This window comes from Onychostruthus taczanowskii, unplaced genomic scaffold, assembly GCF_017590055.1.
Source record: "Onychostruthus taczanowskii isolate IOZ18803 unplaced genomic scaffold, ASM1759005v1 scaffold16, whole genome shotgun sequence".
Lineage (NCBI taxonomy): Eukaryota > Metazoa > Chordata > Aves > Passeriformes > Passeridae > Onychostruthus > Onychostruthus taczanowskii.
The window spans coordinates 6,049,452-6,068,364 of NW_024498795.1; the positions used below are offsets into that span (position 1 = coordinate 6,049,452).

Sequence of the window (18,913 nt, forward strand, 5' to 3'; positions counted from 1 at the left end):
GTAATTCTTGGCTCTGCTGTCCTCAGCCCACTAGCTGCTACATGAAAATACTTATTTGATTTTACCTTGCAACAGCATTATGGGGATGTAAAACAGTGATAGTTCTAAAGCATTCAGACAGTCCAGTAACAAAGAGCTATTTAAGTTCTTTAAGAGATAGTCAAGCACTGAGTTTATTTGTTTGGTATTTGTATGCAGCTTCAATACCACCCGTATATTTCTACTGGCTGCTTTAAAAGAGAAAAACATTTGCCAGTCAGGGCTTACTGTATCCAGCCTCCTGTGGTGGGTTGATGCTGCCTGGAAACCAGGTGCCCACCAAAGTCATCCTATCACTGGGCAGGGGAGACAAAATATAACAAAAAACCTGTGGGTTGAAATAAGGACAGGGAGAGATCACTCACCAACCACTGCCATGGGCAAGATAAACTCGAAATGGGGAAATTAATTTAATTTATTGCAAATCAAATCAAAGTAGGATGATGAACAATAAAAATTAAATCTTAAAACACCTCACCTACATCCTTCTCTTTTTCCTGAGCTTTACTATACTCCAACTTCTCTACCTGCTCCTCACCAGAGCATTGTCTCTGCCTCTCACTCCTCCTGAGGGGGAAGGCTCCCGACATTCTTCTGCTCATATGTGAGTCCTTCCCATGGGATGCAGCTCTTCCCAAACTGCTTCAGCACAGTATCTGCCATGCAATCCTTTAGGCACTCATTCTTCTGCTCATATGTGATGGGATGCAGCTCTTCCCAAACTGCTTCAGCACAGTGTCTTCCATGCAATCCTTCAGGCACAGACAGCTCCAGTGTGGGCCCTCCATGGAGTCACAAGCTGGGCCAGCAAAGTTATTCCAGTATGGGCTCCTCTTTCCATGGGCTCCTCTTTCCACAGGTCCTGGCAGGAGCCTCCTCCGGCATGAATTTTCCATGTGGTCACAGTTTCCCTGAGGCATCCACCTTTTCCAAAATGGTCCCCTCCACGGGCTGCAGGAGGATCTCTGCTCCACCATGGACCTCCATGGGTTGAAGGGGCACAGCTGCCTCACCATGGTCTGCACACAGGCTCCCGGGGAATCTCTGCTCAGGAGCCTGGAGTACCATGTCCTTCTCCTTCTCCACTGACCCTGGTGTCTGCAGGGCTGTTGCTCTCACATATTCCTCTGCAATCTGCTCTTGTGCAGCATTTTTTTCCATTTCTGAGCCATGCTACCCCAGAGTCACTACCACCATCACTGATGGGATCAGCCTTGGCCAGTGGTGGGTCCACCCTGGAGCCAGCTGGCGTGGGCTCTGTAGGACACCAGGGAAGCTTCTGGCAGCTTCTCACAGAAGCCATCCCTGCAGCCCCCCCACTACCAAAGCCTTGCCACAGAAACCCAATACATCTCTGAATAGAAAACATCATCTGATCCCTTTTACAGGTTTGTTTTCCTTCAGTCCAGATCCATTTGAAAAACATGTACAGTGACTGACCATCTGCTTCACCTCAGAGCTGAAGGGAGTCTACCTACAGCCCTGTCCACTTCTGCTCCCAACCAGTCCTCAAAGCCAAATGCCTGCTGCCTTACCAGTTTTGGCACCCTTGCCAGTGTGATTATATGTGGTTTCCTTCCACACACATCCTGCACACATCTTCCTGTGGAATTAAAGTCAGGCCTGCATAGCTGCTCAGTATGTGCAGTACCTGGAGCCAGAGAATGCAGTCCTACTGGTCCTGGTATCTGTAGGCTTCTTTGGAGTCAGCAAGTTTCTTTGTAGTCACAGGCCCCTTGCTCTCCTCCAGATCCCAGCCCAGTCATCTTTCAGAGACAACAAAAACCTCTAATGCCCAAGTTTCAAACACACTTTCTTTAATATTTTGCTACATGCTTTTCTCTCTTATACATAAAAAAGAGTATTTCCATCCCTCCCTCCTTCCCTCCCTCCCAGACTGCAATATTAATTACAATCTCTTCAACTATCTACTTTTGTCAGAGACATACCCAAAGATCACAAGCAACACCAAACCATAAAGTACAAAATCAAGCATTGATGGCCAAAAGCACTTTCTCATCCTACCAAAGTAATGTGCCTGGCCAGAGATAAGAGAGACTGAAGAGCAGCTAATTCTATATTGTAGCTAATGCTAGCAAAGATTCACTTTGCCAGAGACATTGATATATTCATGCATGTAAAATTATATAAAACCAATTTTTTAGAGTGTTTCCAAGATAATTGGCATTATTCTGCTATCATCACTAGGGCTCCAATCCCAAGCTCTTCACGCTGGGTTGATGGCATGGAGAATCACAGCTGCAGCCTTAAGAATCACAGAATCATAGAAAGGGACCTTAAAGATCATCTACCTCCAACTCACCAACCATGGGCAGGGATATCTTTCAATACACCAGGTTGCCCAGTGCTCCACCCAGCCTGGCCTTGAACACTTTCAGGGATGGAGCATCCAGAGCTCTGGGCAACCTGTTCCAGTGCCTCACCACCCACACAGCAGAAAACTTCCTCCTAATATCTAATCCAAACCTACTATCTTTTTGTTTGAATCCATTCATCCTTGTCCTGCCACTTACACATGATAAAATGTCCCTCTCCATATTTTTGTTGTAGGCTCTTTTCAGGTTCTGGAAGGTCACAATTAGGTCACCCAGAAGCCTTCTCTTCTCTTCTCTTGTCTCTTCTCTTCTCTTCTCTTCTCTTCTCTTCTCTTCTCTTCTCTTCTCTTCCTCTTCTCTTCCTCTTCTCTTCCTCTTCTCTTTGCTGAACAATTCCAATTGTCTCAGCCTTTTGTTGTACTAGAGATGCTCCATCCCTCTAATCATCTTGGTGGCCTCCTCTGGACTCTCTCCAACATGTCCATGTCCTTCCTGTGCTGAGGACCCCAGAGCTGGATGCAGCACTGCAGGTGGGGTCTCACCAGAGCAGAGCAGAGCAGAGGGGCAGAATTCCTTCCCTTGCCCTGCTGGCCATGCTGCTTTTGATGCAGCCCAGAGTGTGTTTGACTTTCTGGGCTGCAAGCTCACATTGACAGCTCGTGCCCAGCCTCTCACCCAGCAGAATCCTCAGGTCCCTCTCAGCAGGGCTGCTCTCGATCTGTTCATGCCCCAGGCTGGAGTGATACTCATTGCCCGACAAAGTATTCCACGTGTCTGCTGCACATTCTCTCTTCCAGGACTTGCAAATCGTGCTGCTCTTCCACAGCCTGCCAACTCTTTTGTCTATGAAGCTGACACAGGAATATAAAGCGATCTTGATTTGTGAGAAAGGGGGCTGTGGAGGGAAAGGGACAACAGAGCTATTCTTCAGGAATAAAAGCAACACTGCAGCCAACCTACCTCTGCTTCACACTTTTTAGAGCTCACCTACTCTGGTAAAAAAAACAACCAAACAAACAAAAACCAACCCAAAACCCAAATCTATCAATTCTAATTCCACTGTTCATGCTTAATCACTGCATCTTACTATAAAAAGAACAATCTAACCACAGTCCTATGCTACCATGAGCATGGACAGCAAAGACAACAGCCTTTGATTGTTGCTAATATTATTTAGAAACTGCTTCCCCATATCAAATTTCCAGCTAATTCTCTGTGTCTTTTCTTACACCTTTCCTTCCTGTTTCCACACAAATTATCAAATTCAGAACAGCAGCTGAGCTGCCAAGAGAAATGGGAGATTTTAAATTGAAATCAAAGAGCAGAATCTTAATCAATTTCTTATGCCCTTGTCAGCATGTGGTATGGGCGGCTGTGGAGAAAGAATTGCTTAGCCTGGTGAAAAGGAAGAAGGAACTTTGTGTTTATTTGCATTCCTTCAGCTCAGACTGTGGCTTTTGGGGGCAATGGCTATTCATTTAAGATGCTCAATTCCGTGGTTTGAACTGCCTTTACAGTTTCAAGTAGGAGCATGATCCCTGTAAAAACCAGCTGCAAATAAGGTGGTATAAGGTGGTCAAGCTGGCTGGCTAATAAGATGAGAGGATGAAAGGAGAACAAAGAGAAGCATCTTTGAAAGGTCACACACACACAAATCTCCTTCAAAGCAGCACATGCCAATGAATGCGCAAAAATCCCTCCCACTGGATTGCATGGGGGACCCAACAGTACAAAGCCTGAGGAAATCCTTAATGAGACTTGCTTATGCTCACACAACAGTGAAGCAGCTTTTGAGTACAACAGGGTGGTCACAAACTCTGCAGAAGCAGTGCAGCCTTTGGGGAACCTCACTGTCGTACAAGGCACAGGCTGGCTCAGTCACAGGAAACAACCTTGCACCAATAAAACTGACTCAAGACTGAACCCGTGGCAAGAAACAAGACCCCTGGCACCACCTGACACAGCTGCCCACCAAAGCAAGCTCCATCACAAAACCTAACACCAGGGAGCCTTCTGCAAGGGCTGGGCTGTGCGGCGCTGCACGGAGGGCATTGCACTGGGCAACAGCTCCACCTGGTGACTCCTGGGACTGCGGGACGAGGGAACCGGCACCACTTGGCCATGCTGGCATTGCAGCGGAGGAGGAAGGGACACTGACTCAGCTGCTGAGCGAGCTGGGAGCCTAGAGCCTGGGGAGGGAGGGAAAGAGGACAGCAGGATGAACGTGCAAGATCTAGAAAGGTGAGACAGACTGAGAGGGAAAGAAGAGTGCCTGCGCACCTTCCATTGGAATCACAGGCATCTCCCACTGCTGGTACCACCCTGGGGAGACCTGTGTGGCAATGGGTAGTGTGAATGTGGTAAAGGCAGCTTCAAAGGAATGTCCCTATCCCACAATTAATTTATTGTATTAATGAACAAAGAAAGGAAAAACCCCACAAAACCCATAAAAACCCCACCCAAACCTGCACAGTATCAACAGTGTTGTATCCCGCAGAGGGGAAATTTTTGGGTTAAGTTTTAGGAGACCATATTTGTGGGACTTCATGGAGTCAATATCATCTGAACAAGAACCATACCTCTAATTGCCTTTTACTGACCACTGGATCAGAGAATCCTCCTGGCCATGGTATAACACAGACCAGAAGATAAACCCACTAAACCCACCCTGACAGGTAAGTGTCAATAAAGCATGTTACAGAATCATAGAATTACTGAATGGTTTGGGACAAAAGGGACCATAAAGATCATCTATTTCCATCCCCCTTGCCATGGACAGGGACACCTTCCACTAGATCAAGTTGCTCAAAGTCCCAACCAGCCTGCTCCTGCACACTTGCAAGGATGGGGCAGCCACAGCTTCCCTCGGGGACCTCAAACCACGGCGTGCTCTCCTACCACCCAGCTCACCCTAATGACATCTCCCTGCTGTCAGCTTGCTGATTCTCCACCTGAGCTCCACTACAGACACTTCAGTACAACCTCTCCAATGTTCACCACTTCATTTTTCAGGTGAGGATGAGAAATGGGCCCTGGTTTACCATGGGTCACACTCCCAACACCAACAAAATAGAAACTAAAAGCAAACTTCACAGATCACTCCAGCAAGGCAAACCTCAAACAGGGAGGAGCTAAATAAAGCTAAAATAATTTAAAACTGCAAGTACTGCTTCAATGCCTATGCAATTTTATTGATAGTAACACCTGGATTTTGGCAATTCCAATGGTCAGAGTTCATTTTCTAGACAAATTTGGGAGATTTTTTAACATCTGCATGCTGCCATCCCTTTCCTACCTGCTCTATCTCAAGACACACATGTAGTCACAAAAATCCACTTGATGTACTACTCCTCCTGCAGAGAAATTCCTCTTTAAAGATACAGTAAAAAATGTGTGAATAGTATCTACTTAGAAATCCTCGTAATTGTCCCTGAGGTTGAAAAATTAGGTAAGGGAAGTAAGAGACAAGTCACTGTACCTCACACTGTCAGTGATAATGAGTATTGATTGCAGGGGTTTTATCTCTATTGGCCATATGCACACACACCAGCACAACAATTTGGTTAAACATCCTTCATCACCATTGTGCAATGCAGTGATCACAGAAACTAAATTTAGTTTTCAGACTACATGCATAAATAACCTGAGGTTTTCACAGTTAAGTAAACACATTAAGCAACAGCATCCTGACAAATGTTGTTTTCAAATACAATTTGCCAGAAAAAAAAATGGGATAAAAAAATTCTGTGTAGTTCTTTCCAAACCAAATTCTTTTCCCAAGTGAACCTTCCCCACATATATTGTAACAGCTGCAACTTTCAAAATACTGGTATGATGAGGAGATAATCTTTGACTTGAATTGCTGTTTGACACAAGTTGCTGTTCATACTCCAACACCCTACCTCTTTTCATTGTCAAAGTCTATCATTAGGGGTCATGATTTAGAAATACAGGCTTGTTAGTGCCACCTAGTAAATATGAAAACAAAATAATTTATATTCCTGTCCCAACACAGAAGATATCAAAAATCTTCCAACCAGTCTGAAACTGATAATCCAATCCAAACACTATAATTTCACATTGCAGATTGCCAACAAGCATCAAGTAATTTTCTTTTATTAAATGAAGGCAGTGGCTCTTACAGAAGCAACAATATGCCCATCAACCACAGAATTTGACAAAATGGCTCTTGTGTTCAGCTTGTTATTTCACTAGTACAAAAATTGTCCAGCAATTGCTTGGGAAAACTGTAAAAGGGCTCAATTACCCTCAAATTTGTCCAACCAAGCTCAATAAGTGCTATTTGCTTCAATGCTCAGACATACTCCTCCCAATTTGTAACCGTCTCACCTGCAACCTGTTAATGCATTTCATACCAGAGAGGAAGAAAAAAGCCACATAAATTATGAATTCCAACTGAAACACTAGTTGAAAACTTCAGTCCTGGAGACAAGAAAGCCCAATCCCTTTTCCCTTACAGCAAGAGGCAACTGAGAGGAAGAAGGCAGTTTCAGGGGGCAGCTATAAAAACACACACTTCCTCTAACAAACAGGAACCAGCCTCATGGCCATGGATCTTTGCTCCAAATTAGCAGAGCCCTGGTACTGGGTATGTCACCTACCAACAACCAGAAGCAAATAACTCTTCCACTGGTTTCTACTGGCCAAGGCAGCTGGACACCATCAGCCTTGAGCGGGTCAAGGAAACACCACAAGGGTGGGACAGGAACTAAGGATTTTGTACCTGGAATTATTGCCAGAAACTCTGCCTCTGCTTATCAGTTCCTTTCAGCTGATATAACAACCTGCAAAATCAGCAGCCGCTGGTGACCATCTAAGGTGTGAGCTGGTCTCCTTTATCAGCAGCCTAAAATCCGCCCAGATGCTATGGGGACACTCTTTATGCAAGCTGTTTTCACAATTTGCCAGTCTTTGGAAAGCCACTTCCATCAACATTCCAGACACAATAAAACAAGTCTCTTCTCCGGGGAGTATCAGGGGAAGGGGACAAGTTGAGTGTTTCTGAAATTTGCCTTTATTTGTTATTTACAATTAACTGCAAATTACATATAGATATTATGCATCCACGTGGACATTAGGTGGCAACATGAAGGAGAGGCCTAAAGGAGGTTTACACGTCCTGAATTTATGTGCAGGATGGGAAATGGACAATCGAAAGTTTACCTAAATCTGCGTTAAGAAATGTTTCACCCAACTGTTAGGTTTAATTAACTTTAATTAGTAGTGATTTTGTATTCATCCCACCTGTTGTCTGGAGTTTTCCCTAAGACAGCAAAAGTTTTCCCTAAGACAGCAATCACCACTTATTTTAAACAGCATCATATAAAGACCCGCCTGGTGGTTTCCCCTCTATCACCCATGCAAGTAAACAGAAGAGATAACAGCAAGCATGGTATAATAAAACCCAGGGCTGAGTTTTTTATCTGTGGATTTACTGTGTGCTGCTGTGAAGTTACTAAAGCCAAAGCTATCTGCACCAAACAGGCTCATAAATGGGAGAAATTATCAGTGCAAGGTGTAGCCCCTAAGCAGTTGACTTCTTGAATGTGTTCACCTCCCATTGATTTCATCAGGAACGAAATGCAGCAACTTCTAAAAGCTGGTAACACTCGTGCCATGAAATTCAACCTTTTAGGGAAAGGCCCTTAAGGAAAACCAGGTTTTGTTGCTCTTACTCTTCCCTCCATCACAAAAATAACTAGGAAATCAGTATCTAATTTACAAATGACTTGCAGAAGGAAATTTTTATTCTCCTGGTCATGTTTTTTTTCATTTTTACTCAAAATCTGGGAACCAGAAATGGTCAAAAGAGTAAAGACTTTGCAAATCTTAACTGAAAACAGGCTGGGAGCATCTCAAATGGAATGCTAAACCATGAAGTTTAGTACATTTAAGGACATCTCCTCAAAGGACAAAGTGGTAGAAGAGTGCATTTCATCTTTCCCTCCAAAGTAGCAAAAGCCACACAGAAGGTACTGAGGAGTCACCCTCAAGACAGACTGTCTGGATACTAAACACTTGCAGTGCCACAGCCTGAGTGTTTGGGACTACAAGGAACTAACTCCAAAGCTCCCACAAATCCCAGACATGGCAGAACAACAGGCACAGGGATTGAGGGAGACACACCAACTGGCCAATGAGATCCCACCAAAGCTTCCCTGTGTCACACCTGCGACAGTGTTTTTGACTGTTTGAGAGATACAGCTGAATTTAAAGCAATGCAAACAACAATTCTGGAGGCTCCACTGGCCAAAAGTGTTTTGAAACACAAACGAAAAAGCACTAAGACAAAGTCAGGGCTTTAAAATAATTTAAAAGGAAACTGAAGGCTAAAACCAAGGGAGAGGTTGGCAGGGTTTTTCCACCATATGTTATTATTTCTACTACCTTTTGTTGGTTTGCTCTGTCTAGCTTTCTGTTTTATTATCCTCAGCTCCTCTTTCCCTTGCTGCTGGCTTTACTCCTCTGTGCTCCTCATTGCATCTCAGCAGTCCCCCTACAATGCTCCCAACATGTTCTGCCTTGGTCTCACAGTTTCAGTACTCCACCTCCTCCTCCTCCATTATCCTCTGTTTCTCCATGCCAACTTCTACACCCCTTTTTCTACTGATCTGCACATCCTTGCAAGTGTTCAAGGCCCTGAGCAATGCTGTCTACAGGAACGTGTCCCTGCAGCAGGGCTGGAATGAGATGATCTTTAAGGTCCCCTCCAACCCAAACCATTCTTTGGTCGTAAACTATTCCTGAAGAACTTTTTAGGCTGCAGGGTAACCACTCTCCTTCAGACAATCTCTTTAAATCTGGATTTATGGTGTCAAAGGTTCGCTTTCTTTCTGCCTTTTTCCACATCAGCCTAAGGGAGAAGACAAACCTGGCCACAAGATAGGTACATAGATAGATGGATCTCAGCTACTCTATCTGGCTTTAATGTCAAATGACAGGAATCACTCACAGGCATTGTAATCTCAAATACTTAATTGACCTAAACATTTTCTCTTGTTCTCCACACAGCAGCGCATTCAGCTGTGCATTGAAGCATATGCTGAGCTTTAAGCATGGGATTCAATTTAGCCATGCAGCAAAGGCTGAAGGATGCACCCTGATGCTCTGCTGAAGAGGGATTACCCTAATGCTCCAAATCAAGCACATGCTTAAGGATGCTACTCAAATTAGGGTTTCAGTAACATAATTTCAAATCAAATTTACATTATCTGGTTTTATCCAGCTGCCATTTTTGTCACAAAAAACATGCTCCAACTGTATGTCTAATGCCCATTTATTCTTTTCAAGCACACTCTGCAGGAAAAAAAAATAAACAAAAAATATCCAAGGCAGAAAAAAACCCACATCAGTTTAAGACAGAACAATCGATTCTGAAGATTATTCCCATAAACTACACTCTGCTGCTGGAGTCATAACACTTGAAGACGAGGTTTAATTCCCTTTCTGACATTTAACCAAACCAAGACAAAAACAAAGTTCAGCTTTCGTTGGATTTTCCACAAGAGCAACAACATTCAAAAAAGAAAACTGCTGATGTAAGGGATAATGTAACAAAAAAACTCCATGTTTGTAGCACATTCACAAAATTAATATCCTAAAAGAAAGCTTGTCTACACAGTATTGAAAAGTTTGAAGTCAGCATGGACTATGCACCATGAATAACTTCTGGCCTAAAGGTGGTTGGAGGCTTCCTGCTCATATCAGCTTTAAGAAGGTATATTTCAAGTGTTGCTATTATGATTCTTAAAATAGGCACTTAAATACTTATATTTAGTATGCAAAGGAAAAGGAAAAAAAAATATAGATAATGAGCTTCCTAGTCAAGAAAGAACATACTCCCTTTCTCATTTCCTAAATCCCTCCAGGAATTAATCAGTCTGCGAGATTCATCCACCAAAGTGGAAGTGCACCCTTACAGGCTTATAGTGGTGTGTATCAGTCAGTGAGAGGTTCATTTTTTTTTTTTTTTGTGGTTTGAGGGGCATTTATTAACAGAGACTACCTAAAGCAAACAAAATTAGTATTTGCTTCCATGGATAGTAGAAGATGCTCAAAATGAAAATTGTGACTGTATGTTTATCAACACCTCCAACATTTCAGTTGTAATATCCTTCTAAATCCTAAATTATTGACTACATAGCAATAACATATTTTTACCCCCTTAAATCAAGTAGCTAAAAGTGGAAGTCTCAAGAGTCAAGCTGAACCTTGGTGTGGCACCAGACCACATTCAAGGAAATGCTCTTTTCAATCAGTCTTTGGCAAGTCTGGTGATTCCCAGTACGGCTTCTCTCTGCTGGCACACACCAGATGTTGACCTAAGGATTCTTTCTTGCCACTGAATTCCCTCACAGAAAGAAATTGGTAGATCTGGAGAATTGACACAACATCAGCACTGGAGATGAGTTATCAGTTACCAATTACAAGCATATGCTAGAGAAGGTTAAAGCTATTCCAGTTGTATCCCATAGGTAATCAGTGAGCGCGGAAAGATATGCAAGTGACTTCAGACACGTTCTGTCACCCAGAAGCACAGCTTTGCTGGTGAACCATGAGATCCTATCAACACTTAAGGTTTTTTGGTTTTTTTTCAGAATTAAGCCTGCTTTTGGAATTTCTGGTAACTCATTTTGGCTCTCTATACAGGCTTTAAAGGGAAGGAGAATCTGCTTCAGAGAGCCCCTGACTGTAGGTGAACTCCTGTAAGAGCCTGGTATTTATCATTCACAGTTTTTTATAGTCCCCTGCAGGGACTATAGTTCCCTGAGGGGTCCAACAAGGACACCCAATGACGTCTGCAGCATCCTGTCACTCTGCTGACAAAGGAGGAAACAATAACTCAGGGACACTAAGTATTTAGTGGCTGGATTTCATGCACATGCACTTCCACATGTTGCCCAAATAAGAACATACTCTGGCCAAAACAAAAAGTGAAAAACCATAACTTCTCTACCCTCGCCTGCAAGAAATATAAAACCCATGCACTAACCAGCATTTCTGTTTAAAAATATCCCAGCAAAAATAAAAAGCGTTTGTTCCACTGCCTGTTGTTCGGCTTTCAGCACAGCCCTGCAAGGCCAGAGACCGTAAATCAACCACTGGCATGTGCTTACACAAGGCTGTGCTCCCAGCTGGCCTCCCATCCACCTCCACTGGCGGCTTTCTAAAGTTCGGATTTGTCTCTTGGCAGTGGTGTTCAAAACTTCCAAAGCGAGCATTCACGGAAAGGGTGTACAAGATGATTCAGAAGAAAACTGAAATGTGTCCCTTTCCTGGCATCCTACAAACTGAGGTGGAATTTTTAAAATTTCCTTTCACCTTGACCTTGACACCACTACCCAGCCTCTACAAGGTATGTAGTGAGAAGAAAAACAACTCTATAAGAATAAAAACATCTTTTATTTTGGTTTACTTTGGAAGCACGTGTCCCATGGCAGCTCCAGACACTTTCTGCAGAGTTATATTCACATCAGCTGCCCTTGGCCTACAGTCAGGAGGCAGTGGGGAACATGACAAGGAGCAAAGCACTGAAGGCTTGCTCTGCCCTCTCTAAAAGGCACGGGATGATCCAAGTCATTGGCACGATGATCTAACCCATAGGTGTGATTAGCACTGGATGGAGGTAAGACTTGTAGGTAGCTTGTGACTAGACCAACTCTACCACGCTTCCAACCTCCTTTCCCAACCCTCTTGGAAGGTATCTCTAACCATGTGTTAGAGGAGCACTTGGCTGGCCCCAGAAACACCTTGAGAAAAATATGAGCAGAGGAAGCTCCAGACCTCTTGATGGAGACCACAGCTCCCAAAACAGCCCCCCGCATCAGTGGAGGCTGGTGAGCCACCAAAGTTGAGAAGAAATTCCTTGCCCTGCACTCAGTTTTCCACCTGAACTGTGGAAAAGGGGGGGTCAACAGCAGCCTGCTGTAGTGGAAGGTGACCCTGCTCATGGCAGCAGCGTTGGAACCGATGATCTTAAAGGTCACTTCCAACTCAAACCATTCTATCATTCTTCAACAGTGCAAACCTGCTAAAGCCAGCTGTGTTCACTTCAACGTGCCCCTCTCCCTTCCCCTCAAAACCACAGCACAGGAAATGAAAAGAAAAAAAAAAAAAGTGCCTGTCCTGATCTTATCTGAAGAGAGATGTGGCCAGGAAATCCATGACTAATAGCAGTCCCAGGAGGGTCTAGCAGCCCTGAAGACTGGGCAAATGGCATTTGCAAGAAGGAGCAGCAGGGAGGCAAAAGAGCAAGAGCAGCAGAGTTATGGCTCCAGCCTCCCTGTAAATGCTTCTCTCAACAAGCAATTAGCTTGAGAAATTTTAGACAGAATAGGTCAAGAATAAGTGTCTCCAGCTTGTATGTGCACTTGCAGTCTGTAGCACCCACACTGCACCCAGCTCAGACACAACCCAACACAAGCAAAATGCACCGGCACTGTAATTTATAAACACCACCACAGGCAAAAGCCCTGCAGACTCAAAGGCCTTTGCCCATGGGCAGCTCAACTGCACTGTAACTGCAGCACATCCTACCAATAAATTAAATTATCACCCTAGAAACGAGTCCTACCATCAACCAGAGTTTCAGAAAACACACTTTAAATGCAAATTTAAAATGGCCTTTTAATATGGCTTGACTTAAGCTAGTTAAAAGGAACCATCTGATGGAAATGAGAGGGTTTTTCTTTTCCCCATGTACTGTTTGCATGCAAAGTTTCTGCCTCCTTCACATAGTCTGTCACAACATTACTTCACTGAGTAGGGCTAAAACTGCACTCAACTGTGTGAAAAAAATTGAGTTTATCACCATTCAACTTCCTTATTTTGGCAGAAAGAAAGAATGTTGGGTTTGGTTTTTTTTTTTTCCCCAGAAGTTTCCCAATTTTTTGGCCAGAAATCAAAAAGAGCAAGGGGCTGGGGAAATCTAAATATAAAGGGAATTTGAGAGACAGTAAAACTACAGCCTGCATATGATATCTGGGTGATAGCCACTGCATGGACTCATTCAACAGGCAAGTTACAAGCGTGGGATGGGAGCTCAGAGCTGGTTATCAGCGAATGGGAGCCCATGAAGTGCAGCAGCAAGCACCAACCACGGGGTACTCTTTTGCTACCCAGAAGATGGTTAGTAACCAGCTTCCCCTTTGAGGCTTTGCTGCTACTGAAACTAAAATCTGCTTCAAATTCCTCCTTCTGCTTCTTCAGAAATCCAGTTTGGTTGGGCCACTGGAAACAAAAGCAGAGTGTGGCCTCCACAACCACCTTTTCCTAGAAGGATGTTCCAGTCTACTCTTCTAAGCAATCCCACACAATACCCTTGGAAGAATCAGTAAAGAAAAAAAGTCCTGTAGATACATCAAGAAAGCAAAAGGGCCAAGATCAACATGAAATTCTGAATTCCAAACTGTGAGAAATTGTTTACCTACATATTTAATGTATATATTGCAAAAAATCTGATTGTAGACATTTAAATGTCTTATAAAATAATATGAAAAGGCTGCTTTAGGCTTCTGAAGGCACTTTTTTACTGATACAAGGGAACAGGATTTTCTTGCTTGGTGCATAACTGGATTTTTATGCAATATTGACAAACAATAAAAACAAAATCACCAGTCCCAGTCTCCTTCAGTATCTTGTACACTTCTTTTGACTGGCAAAGCATGGCAATGGAATATGGAAGTGCTGTGTGCTCACATTAAGAGCGTATTTCAGAGTATTCTTCACCAAAGAAGAACACCAAGAAAAAAACATTTCCCAAGAAAATTAGGTACATGCAGCTCAGCTAACCATGTGTCTGTCTTTCAGTTCTCCATGGACTTAAAATCACTGTTCAGTTTTAAAAACATAACTGACTAGGAAAGAGATACAGATCAAAGGGCTCCTTGGATGAAAAGGCTGAAATGATGGACACCTCAAACCAGTGACTTCACAAGACAGACAGCCATGTGTCACAACTCAAAAATTTCTCTCATTATAGAGCTACTTGTTTACATAATAAAATAGAATGAATGAGTAGGTAATGAAGAACCATTAACACGGGGAAAAATTGCTTGGCAGTTTCTGTTCTTCTCTCAGGCAAGATACTTTTGTGGACAAAATTATAGAAGGCACACATTTACTTCATCAGTAACTTTTTCCTCTTTTCATGACTCCCTTTGTTTGCTCTGCTCTCTGTTTTAGGTGACAACACTGCAGCTGTTGATGCACCCGCGGCTTCTGCACTGTGCAGTGTCGCTGTACTCAGCAGGATGCTCTCCTTACCATGGAGGCCACCGTGCACATACCTGGTGACAAGAAAGCTCCTTAACTGGCTCAACCCGGCCAGGGGTGCCGTTCTGTTTTCAACAGCAGCTTTCCTATTTGTGTTGGGACACGTAGGCCATAAAAGCATTGACTATGACAAACATTTTAGACACAAACTAAAAGATTCCCAGTGATCTGTGTATACATCTGTATCATAGTGTCATTTCCACAGAGGAAATGTCACTCCTCTTACAAATGCAGGCTCACCAGCTTCAGACAGCGTTTTCATGCTAGCAGAACGCAGGCCAGCAAGCGACTTCTTATGAGCAAGAAAACAAAGGCACAAACAGAAGGGTGAAGAAACAAAGTGTCAGCTAGAGAAGATGTGGGCATTATGTCCAGGAAAACTTTCTACAGTAAAAGCAGTTAAGCCCTGGGACATAAGCCCAGGGAGAAGATGGTGAGTTTTTAAAGACAGAGGAAACAAACAGATGTAAGGAATAAGAAGGGTTTTAGGGACAAGGGATGACCTCTGAGCCTCTTCCAATCCTACCTCCTTTGGTCCTGTGATGCACAGTCACAACACAAAAATGTAATAAACAAAAACAGAAGGAAAGGAGTAGTGGAGGTCACTTTAGATGGCAGTCAGCAAACCATCTCCCAAAGTCTGAAGAGTTGTCAAAGTTTCCTCAGGAAGTGACAAAGACAAGAAACTTTGCCTCAGTCGTAAACCTGGCAATCTCTTCTGTGGTTGCCACACGCAATTATGTCAGGATTTGGCAGGGAGCTGTAAATCGCTCCTCCAGCCCACATAAAGAAAATGTTGGGAGCTAAGGCACAGGGCACTGAGCAGCCACAGACAGATTAGGAAAACTGGCAGCTGCACAGCCAGCCACAGTTCAGCACTGAAGCACGGCTCAGGAACACAGCAGCTCCCCTACACTCCTCTCTCCTCCAGCCACTCAACAAGGTGCCCACATGGAAACACCACACAAATCAAATGAGAGCTACACTTCATTTCACCACACACACTGAGCTGCAGCTAAAACCTGCTCAGGCCCAGAAGCATGTGGCATCTAATGCAGGGACAATTGCTGGGAACAAATAACAAACTGGACTGAGAGACCAGGAAGAGTCAGGGGTAACAAGACAGGACTTGGAGCAGAGCTCAAGCATTTGCACTCAGGAAGATGAACACCTTCCACATGCAGATACCTGACTGCCCAGCAGCAATAATTTACTGGAGGAAGTAGTTTAGGAGCAGGCTTGAGGACACTTGCATGGCAACATACTAAAGAGAGCTGTTCAACTGCACCTCTGTACCTCCTACACCCGAGGCTGCGAGGCACTGGACAATTAGGCAGGCATCCTGCTCCTGCTCGCCCACTGGCAAGTTGGAACCATCCCTTCTCAGAGAGCTCTGCAATCAACAAAGCCTTCCTTCCAAACTGACTCACTCCCACCCTCCTGCTGCCCCAGATTTCCCCTTTGGCCTTCTCTCACTCGTGTCTCCGTCAACAGCTACAAATCCCATAACCATCATCTTGCAGTGCACTACTCCTGGCTGCTCCAAATCACTCCCATGACACCCACAGAGAATTTTAAAACTCCAAGATACTCTGGAGGAGGAAGAAATGAAATGCAGACATCCAAATCCTGGTTTGTTAGGTTAATGCTAAAAACTAGAGGCCAAGCTCCCTCCTGGCAATGAGGGGTTACATTCAGGAGCCAATAACCTACTCCCCATTTTTAGTGCAATGGGTCCAGGCCACTCACTGGCCCTGGAGTACTGCACTGGCCTGTAGGGCTGGCAGTGTGGACCACAGCTCTGGTTTCTCTATTCCTCTTCATCATCTTCCCATCTGGACACTCTGTAGCCAAATGGGGCTCCAGAGCTTGTGGAGAAGCTGGGTTTGCAAACATTGCACCAGCTGCAATTTTCTCCCATTGGGAAATTCTGAATAGGCAGAAATAGCCCAAGCCCAGGCCCCCTGCACAGCTTGAAGCCAAACTGTCAGTGATCCTCCTGTCTGATCCAGAGGTGCAGTCTAGAGCGGTGTTCAGAAGTGGAGAGGGATATGGATTTACAAATCAATTCAATCCATATTTCTAACAAGTATAAGAACTTGTCTTGGGACTAGGACATGCCAGACTTGACTGATTATCAAGGGATCTATGACATACAATGCAGATCCAGGACCTACTGGAAAAAACAGCTGTCAAGATTTCTTTTGGTAGATCTGAGAATGTATTTTTGAGTTGCCATCTAGCTTTCAAGCAAATCAGACAATTAATGCCTCCATTTGTTCACACAGACAGGTATGGAGTTTCCTTGCCCTAGAAATGTCAGCTTCTTGAGGGGATTCATCATCTGAAGGATTCCTCTCTTTTGGGAAAATAGCGTCAACCTCCATGGTAAATGAGATGTCTGTGATCAGAAGTAAAGGTTTTCTATGACTATGCCCTCCTAAAATGGAAGGAACATATCACTAATTACTAAATTACTATAACTACAGACACATCTCCCTAAGTGCCACCACTGCCACCCCATCCTTTTAATGAATCTTCAGAGTAATTGCATACTCCTAGTAACACAGAGCTGCATTATAGGTTTCTTTTCCTATCTTAAAAGAAAAAAAAAAAAAAAAGCAAACAACTGCCTTATAAAATCTCCAGAAAGTTTTAATGTTACAAAACATCAATAAATTATGCACATGTGGAATCTCACACCACTAGACACTTCATCTCTATAAAATTACAACATTTTCTGCTGGAGAAGAAAACAAGCAAAGACACATCCACATATTCTACCACAGACTCCTCATGTTTGTACAAACCACATTTATTTTGTCACTATGCCATTTTAAAAGTTGAAGGCAGGAATTCTAACCAAGAAAGGAGGAATGGTCACTGCCAAATACTTTGGGTTGAACTCTCCAGTGCCCTGGCACCGCATCCTGGCAAGAACTACTCCAGGGCAAGGTACCCACTCCTGCTGGGCTAAGTGTCAACACAAATCAGAGAGAACTGGAGCGTCTATTTGTGTTTGGTTTTCAAATGTCCAACTCACTTGGATGGCATGAAAGCAAATTCACTGTAAAACGCCTTCATTCACCCAGCTTCACTGAGTGCTTATGGAGATGTGGGCCTAAAAGCAGCCGCACTTGCACCGGGTAATTTGGGATGTTTGACTTTTAAAAAGAAACTTGTGTACTGGAGTAGTGATGCTCTGCTGGTTACTGTCAGGAGAAATGGTTCTGCTCTGCGGCGGTGTTTGTGCCAGCTTGGTGGGCACATTTTGCCGGGAAGCTCCCTCGGTGCCGGGCAGAGAGGGGCAGGCTCAGCCAAAGTGCAGAGCTCAGCACATTGCTGCTCCAGATGTGAAACGCACGCGCGAGTTCGCCAAAAAAGCGAGAAAAAAAAAAAAAAAAAAAAAAAGGAATGGCAAAAAGGACGTTCCTGTAAGGAGGCGAGTCAAAGAAGCGCTGCTAAATAAAGCCAGGCAAGGAACTAAACAAAGCACCGAGCAGCACATCGGTGAGACGGGACCGAGCCCCGGGAGCAGGAGCCGCCGGACACAGCGTCCCGGGGCGGGCTGGCAGCGCTGCTGCCTGGCCCCGGGCGGCTCCCCACCGCTGGAACGGGGCTCGGCGAGGCCACCGCCGCCTGTGACGAGCCCCAGGGCGGGCAGCGAGCCCCAGGGTGGGCAGCAACCCGCCCTCCCACCCCCCAGGTGCCTCCGGGGTTCTGGCATCAAAGGGAGACCTCCGCGGGACCACTGCCGCCGGGGGATGGCTCTGCTGGGGAGCGCTGGGGGAGCCCCCCAAAAGAGAGCCACTGACCACCTCTCCCAGCCCGCTACGCCCTCCTCACTTTTAAAAAGTTGAGAAACAAGAGAAAAACAACAAGCCCCAGAGCCTCCCCCCGCCCCGCGGAGGCCGGTGCGCGGCTGCCAAGTTTCGGCGTGGTGGAATTTTCTGCGGCCGAGCCCCCCCGCCCCGCCCGGGAGCGCCAGACGCGGCGCCCCCCGGGAAGCGGGACAGCGAGGCTGGAAGCGTTCCCCGGCTGCGGGAGCACCCCGCTCCCACAGCCCCCACCTGCGAGGCGAGAGAGGGGGGAAAGGAAGGGGGAAGCGACCCCCCGGTCGCCCTTACTCACTCCAAGCAGACACACTTTCAGCTCGCGTATCGCCATCATCTGCCCGGGACCCGGCCGCTCCGCATCCCCGGCGCCGCCGCTCCGCACTGCCCCGCCGAGGCGGCCCAGCCCCG

The 18,913-nt window shown here is 45.1% G+C and overlaps 1 protein-coding gene across 2 annotated transcripts in view; it reads right to left on the reverse strand.

Moving 5' to 3' along the window:
* RAB31 (RAB31, member RAS oncogene family) overlaps window positions 1–18,907 on the reverse strand; it is a 57,511-nt gene extending 38,604 nt beyond the window's left edge. The window contains exon 1 of one of the 2 annotated variants that reach the window (XM_041399317.1): window positions 18,801–18,907. In XM_041399317.1, the coding sequence (XP_041255251.1) occupies window positions 18,801–18,839 (39 nt within the window). In that variant the 5' untranslated portion in view covers window positions 18,840–18,907. The remainder of the gene's footprint in view (window positions 1–18,800) is intronic. The other variant, XM_041399318.1, reaches the window with a different exon arrangement.
* Window positions 18,908–18,913: the final 6 nt, after the last annotated feature.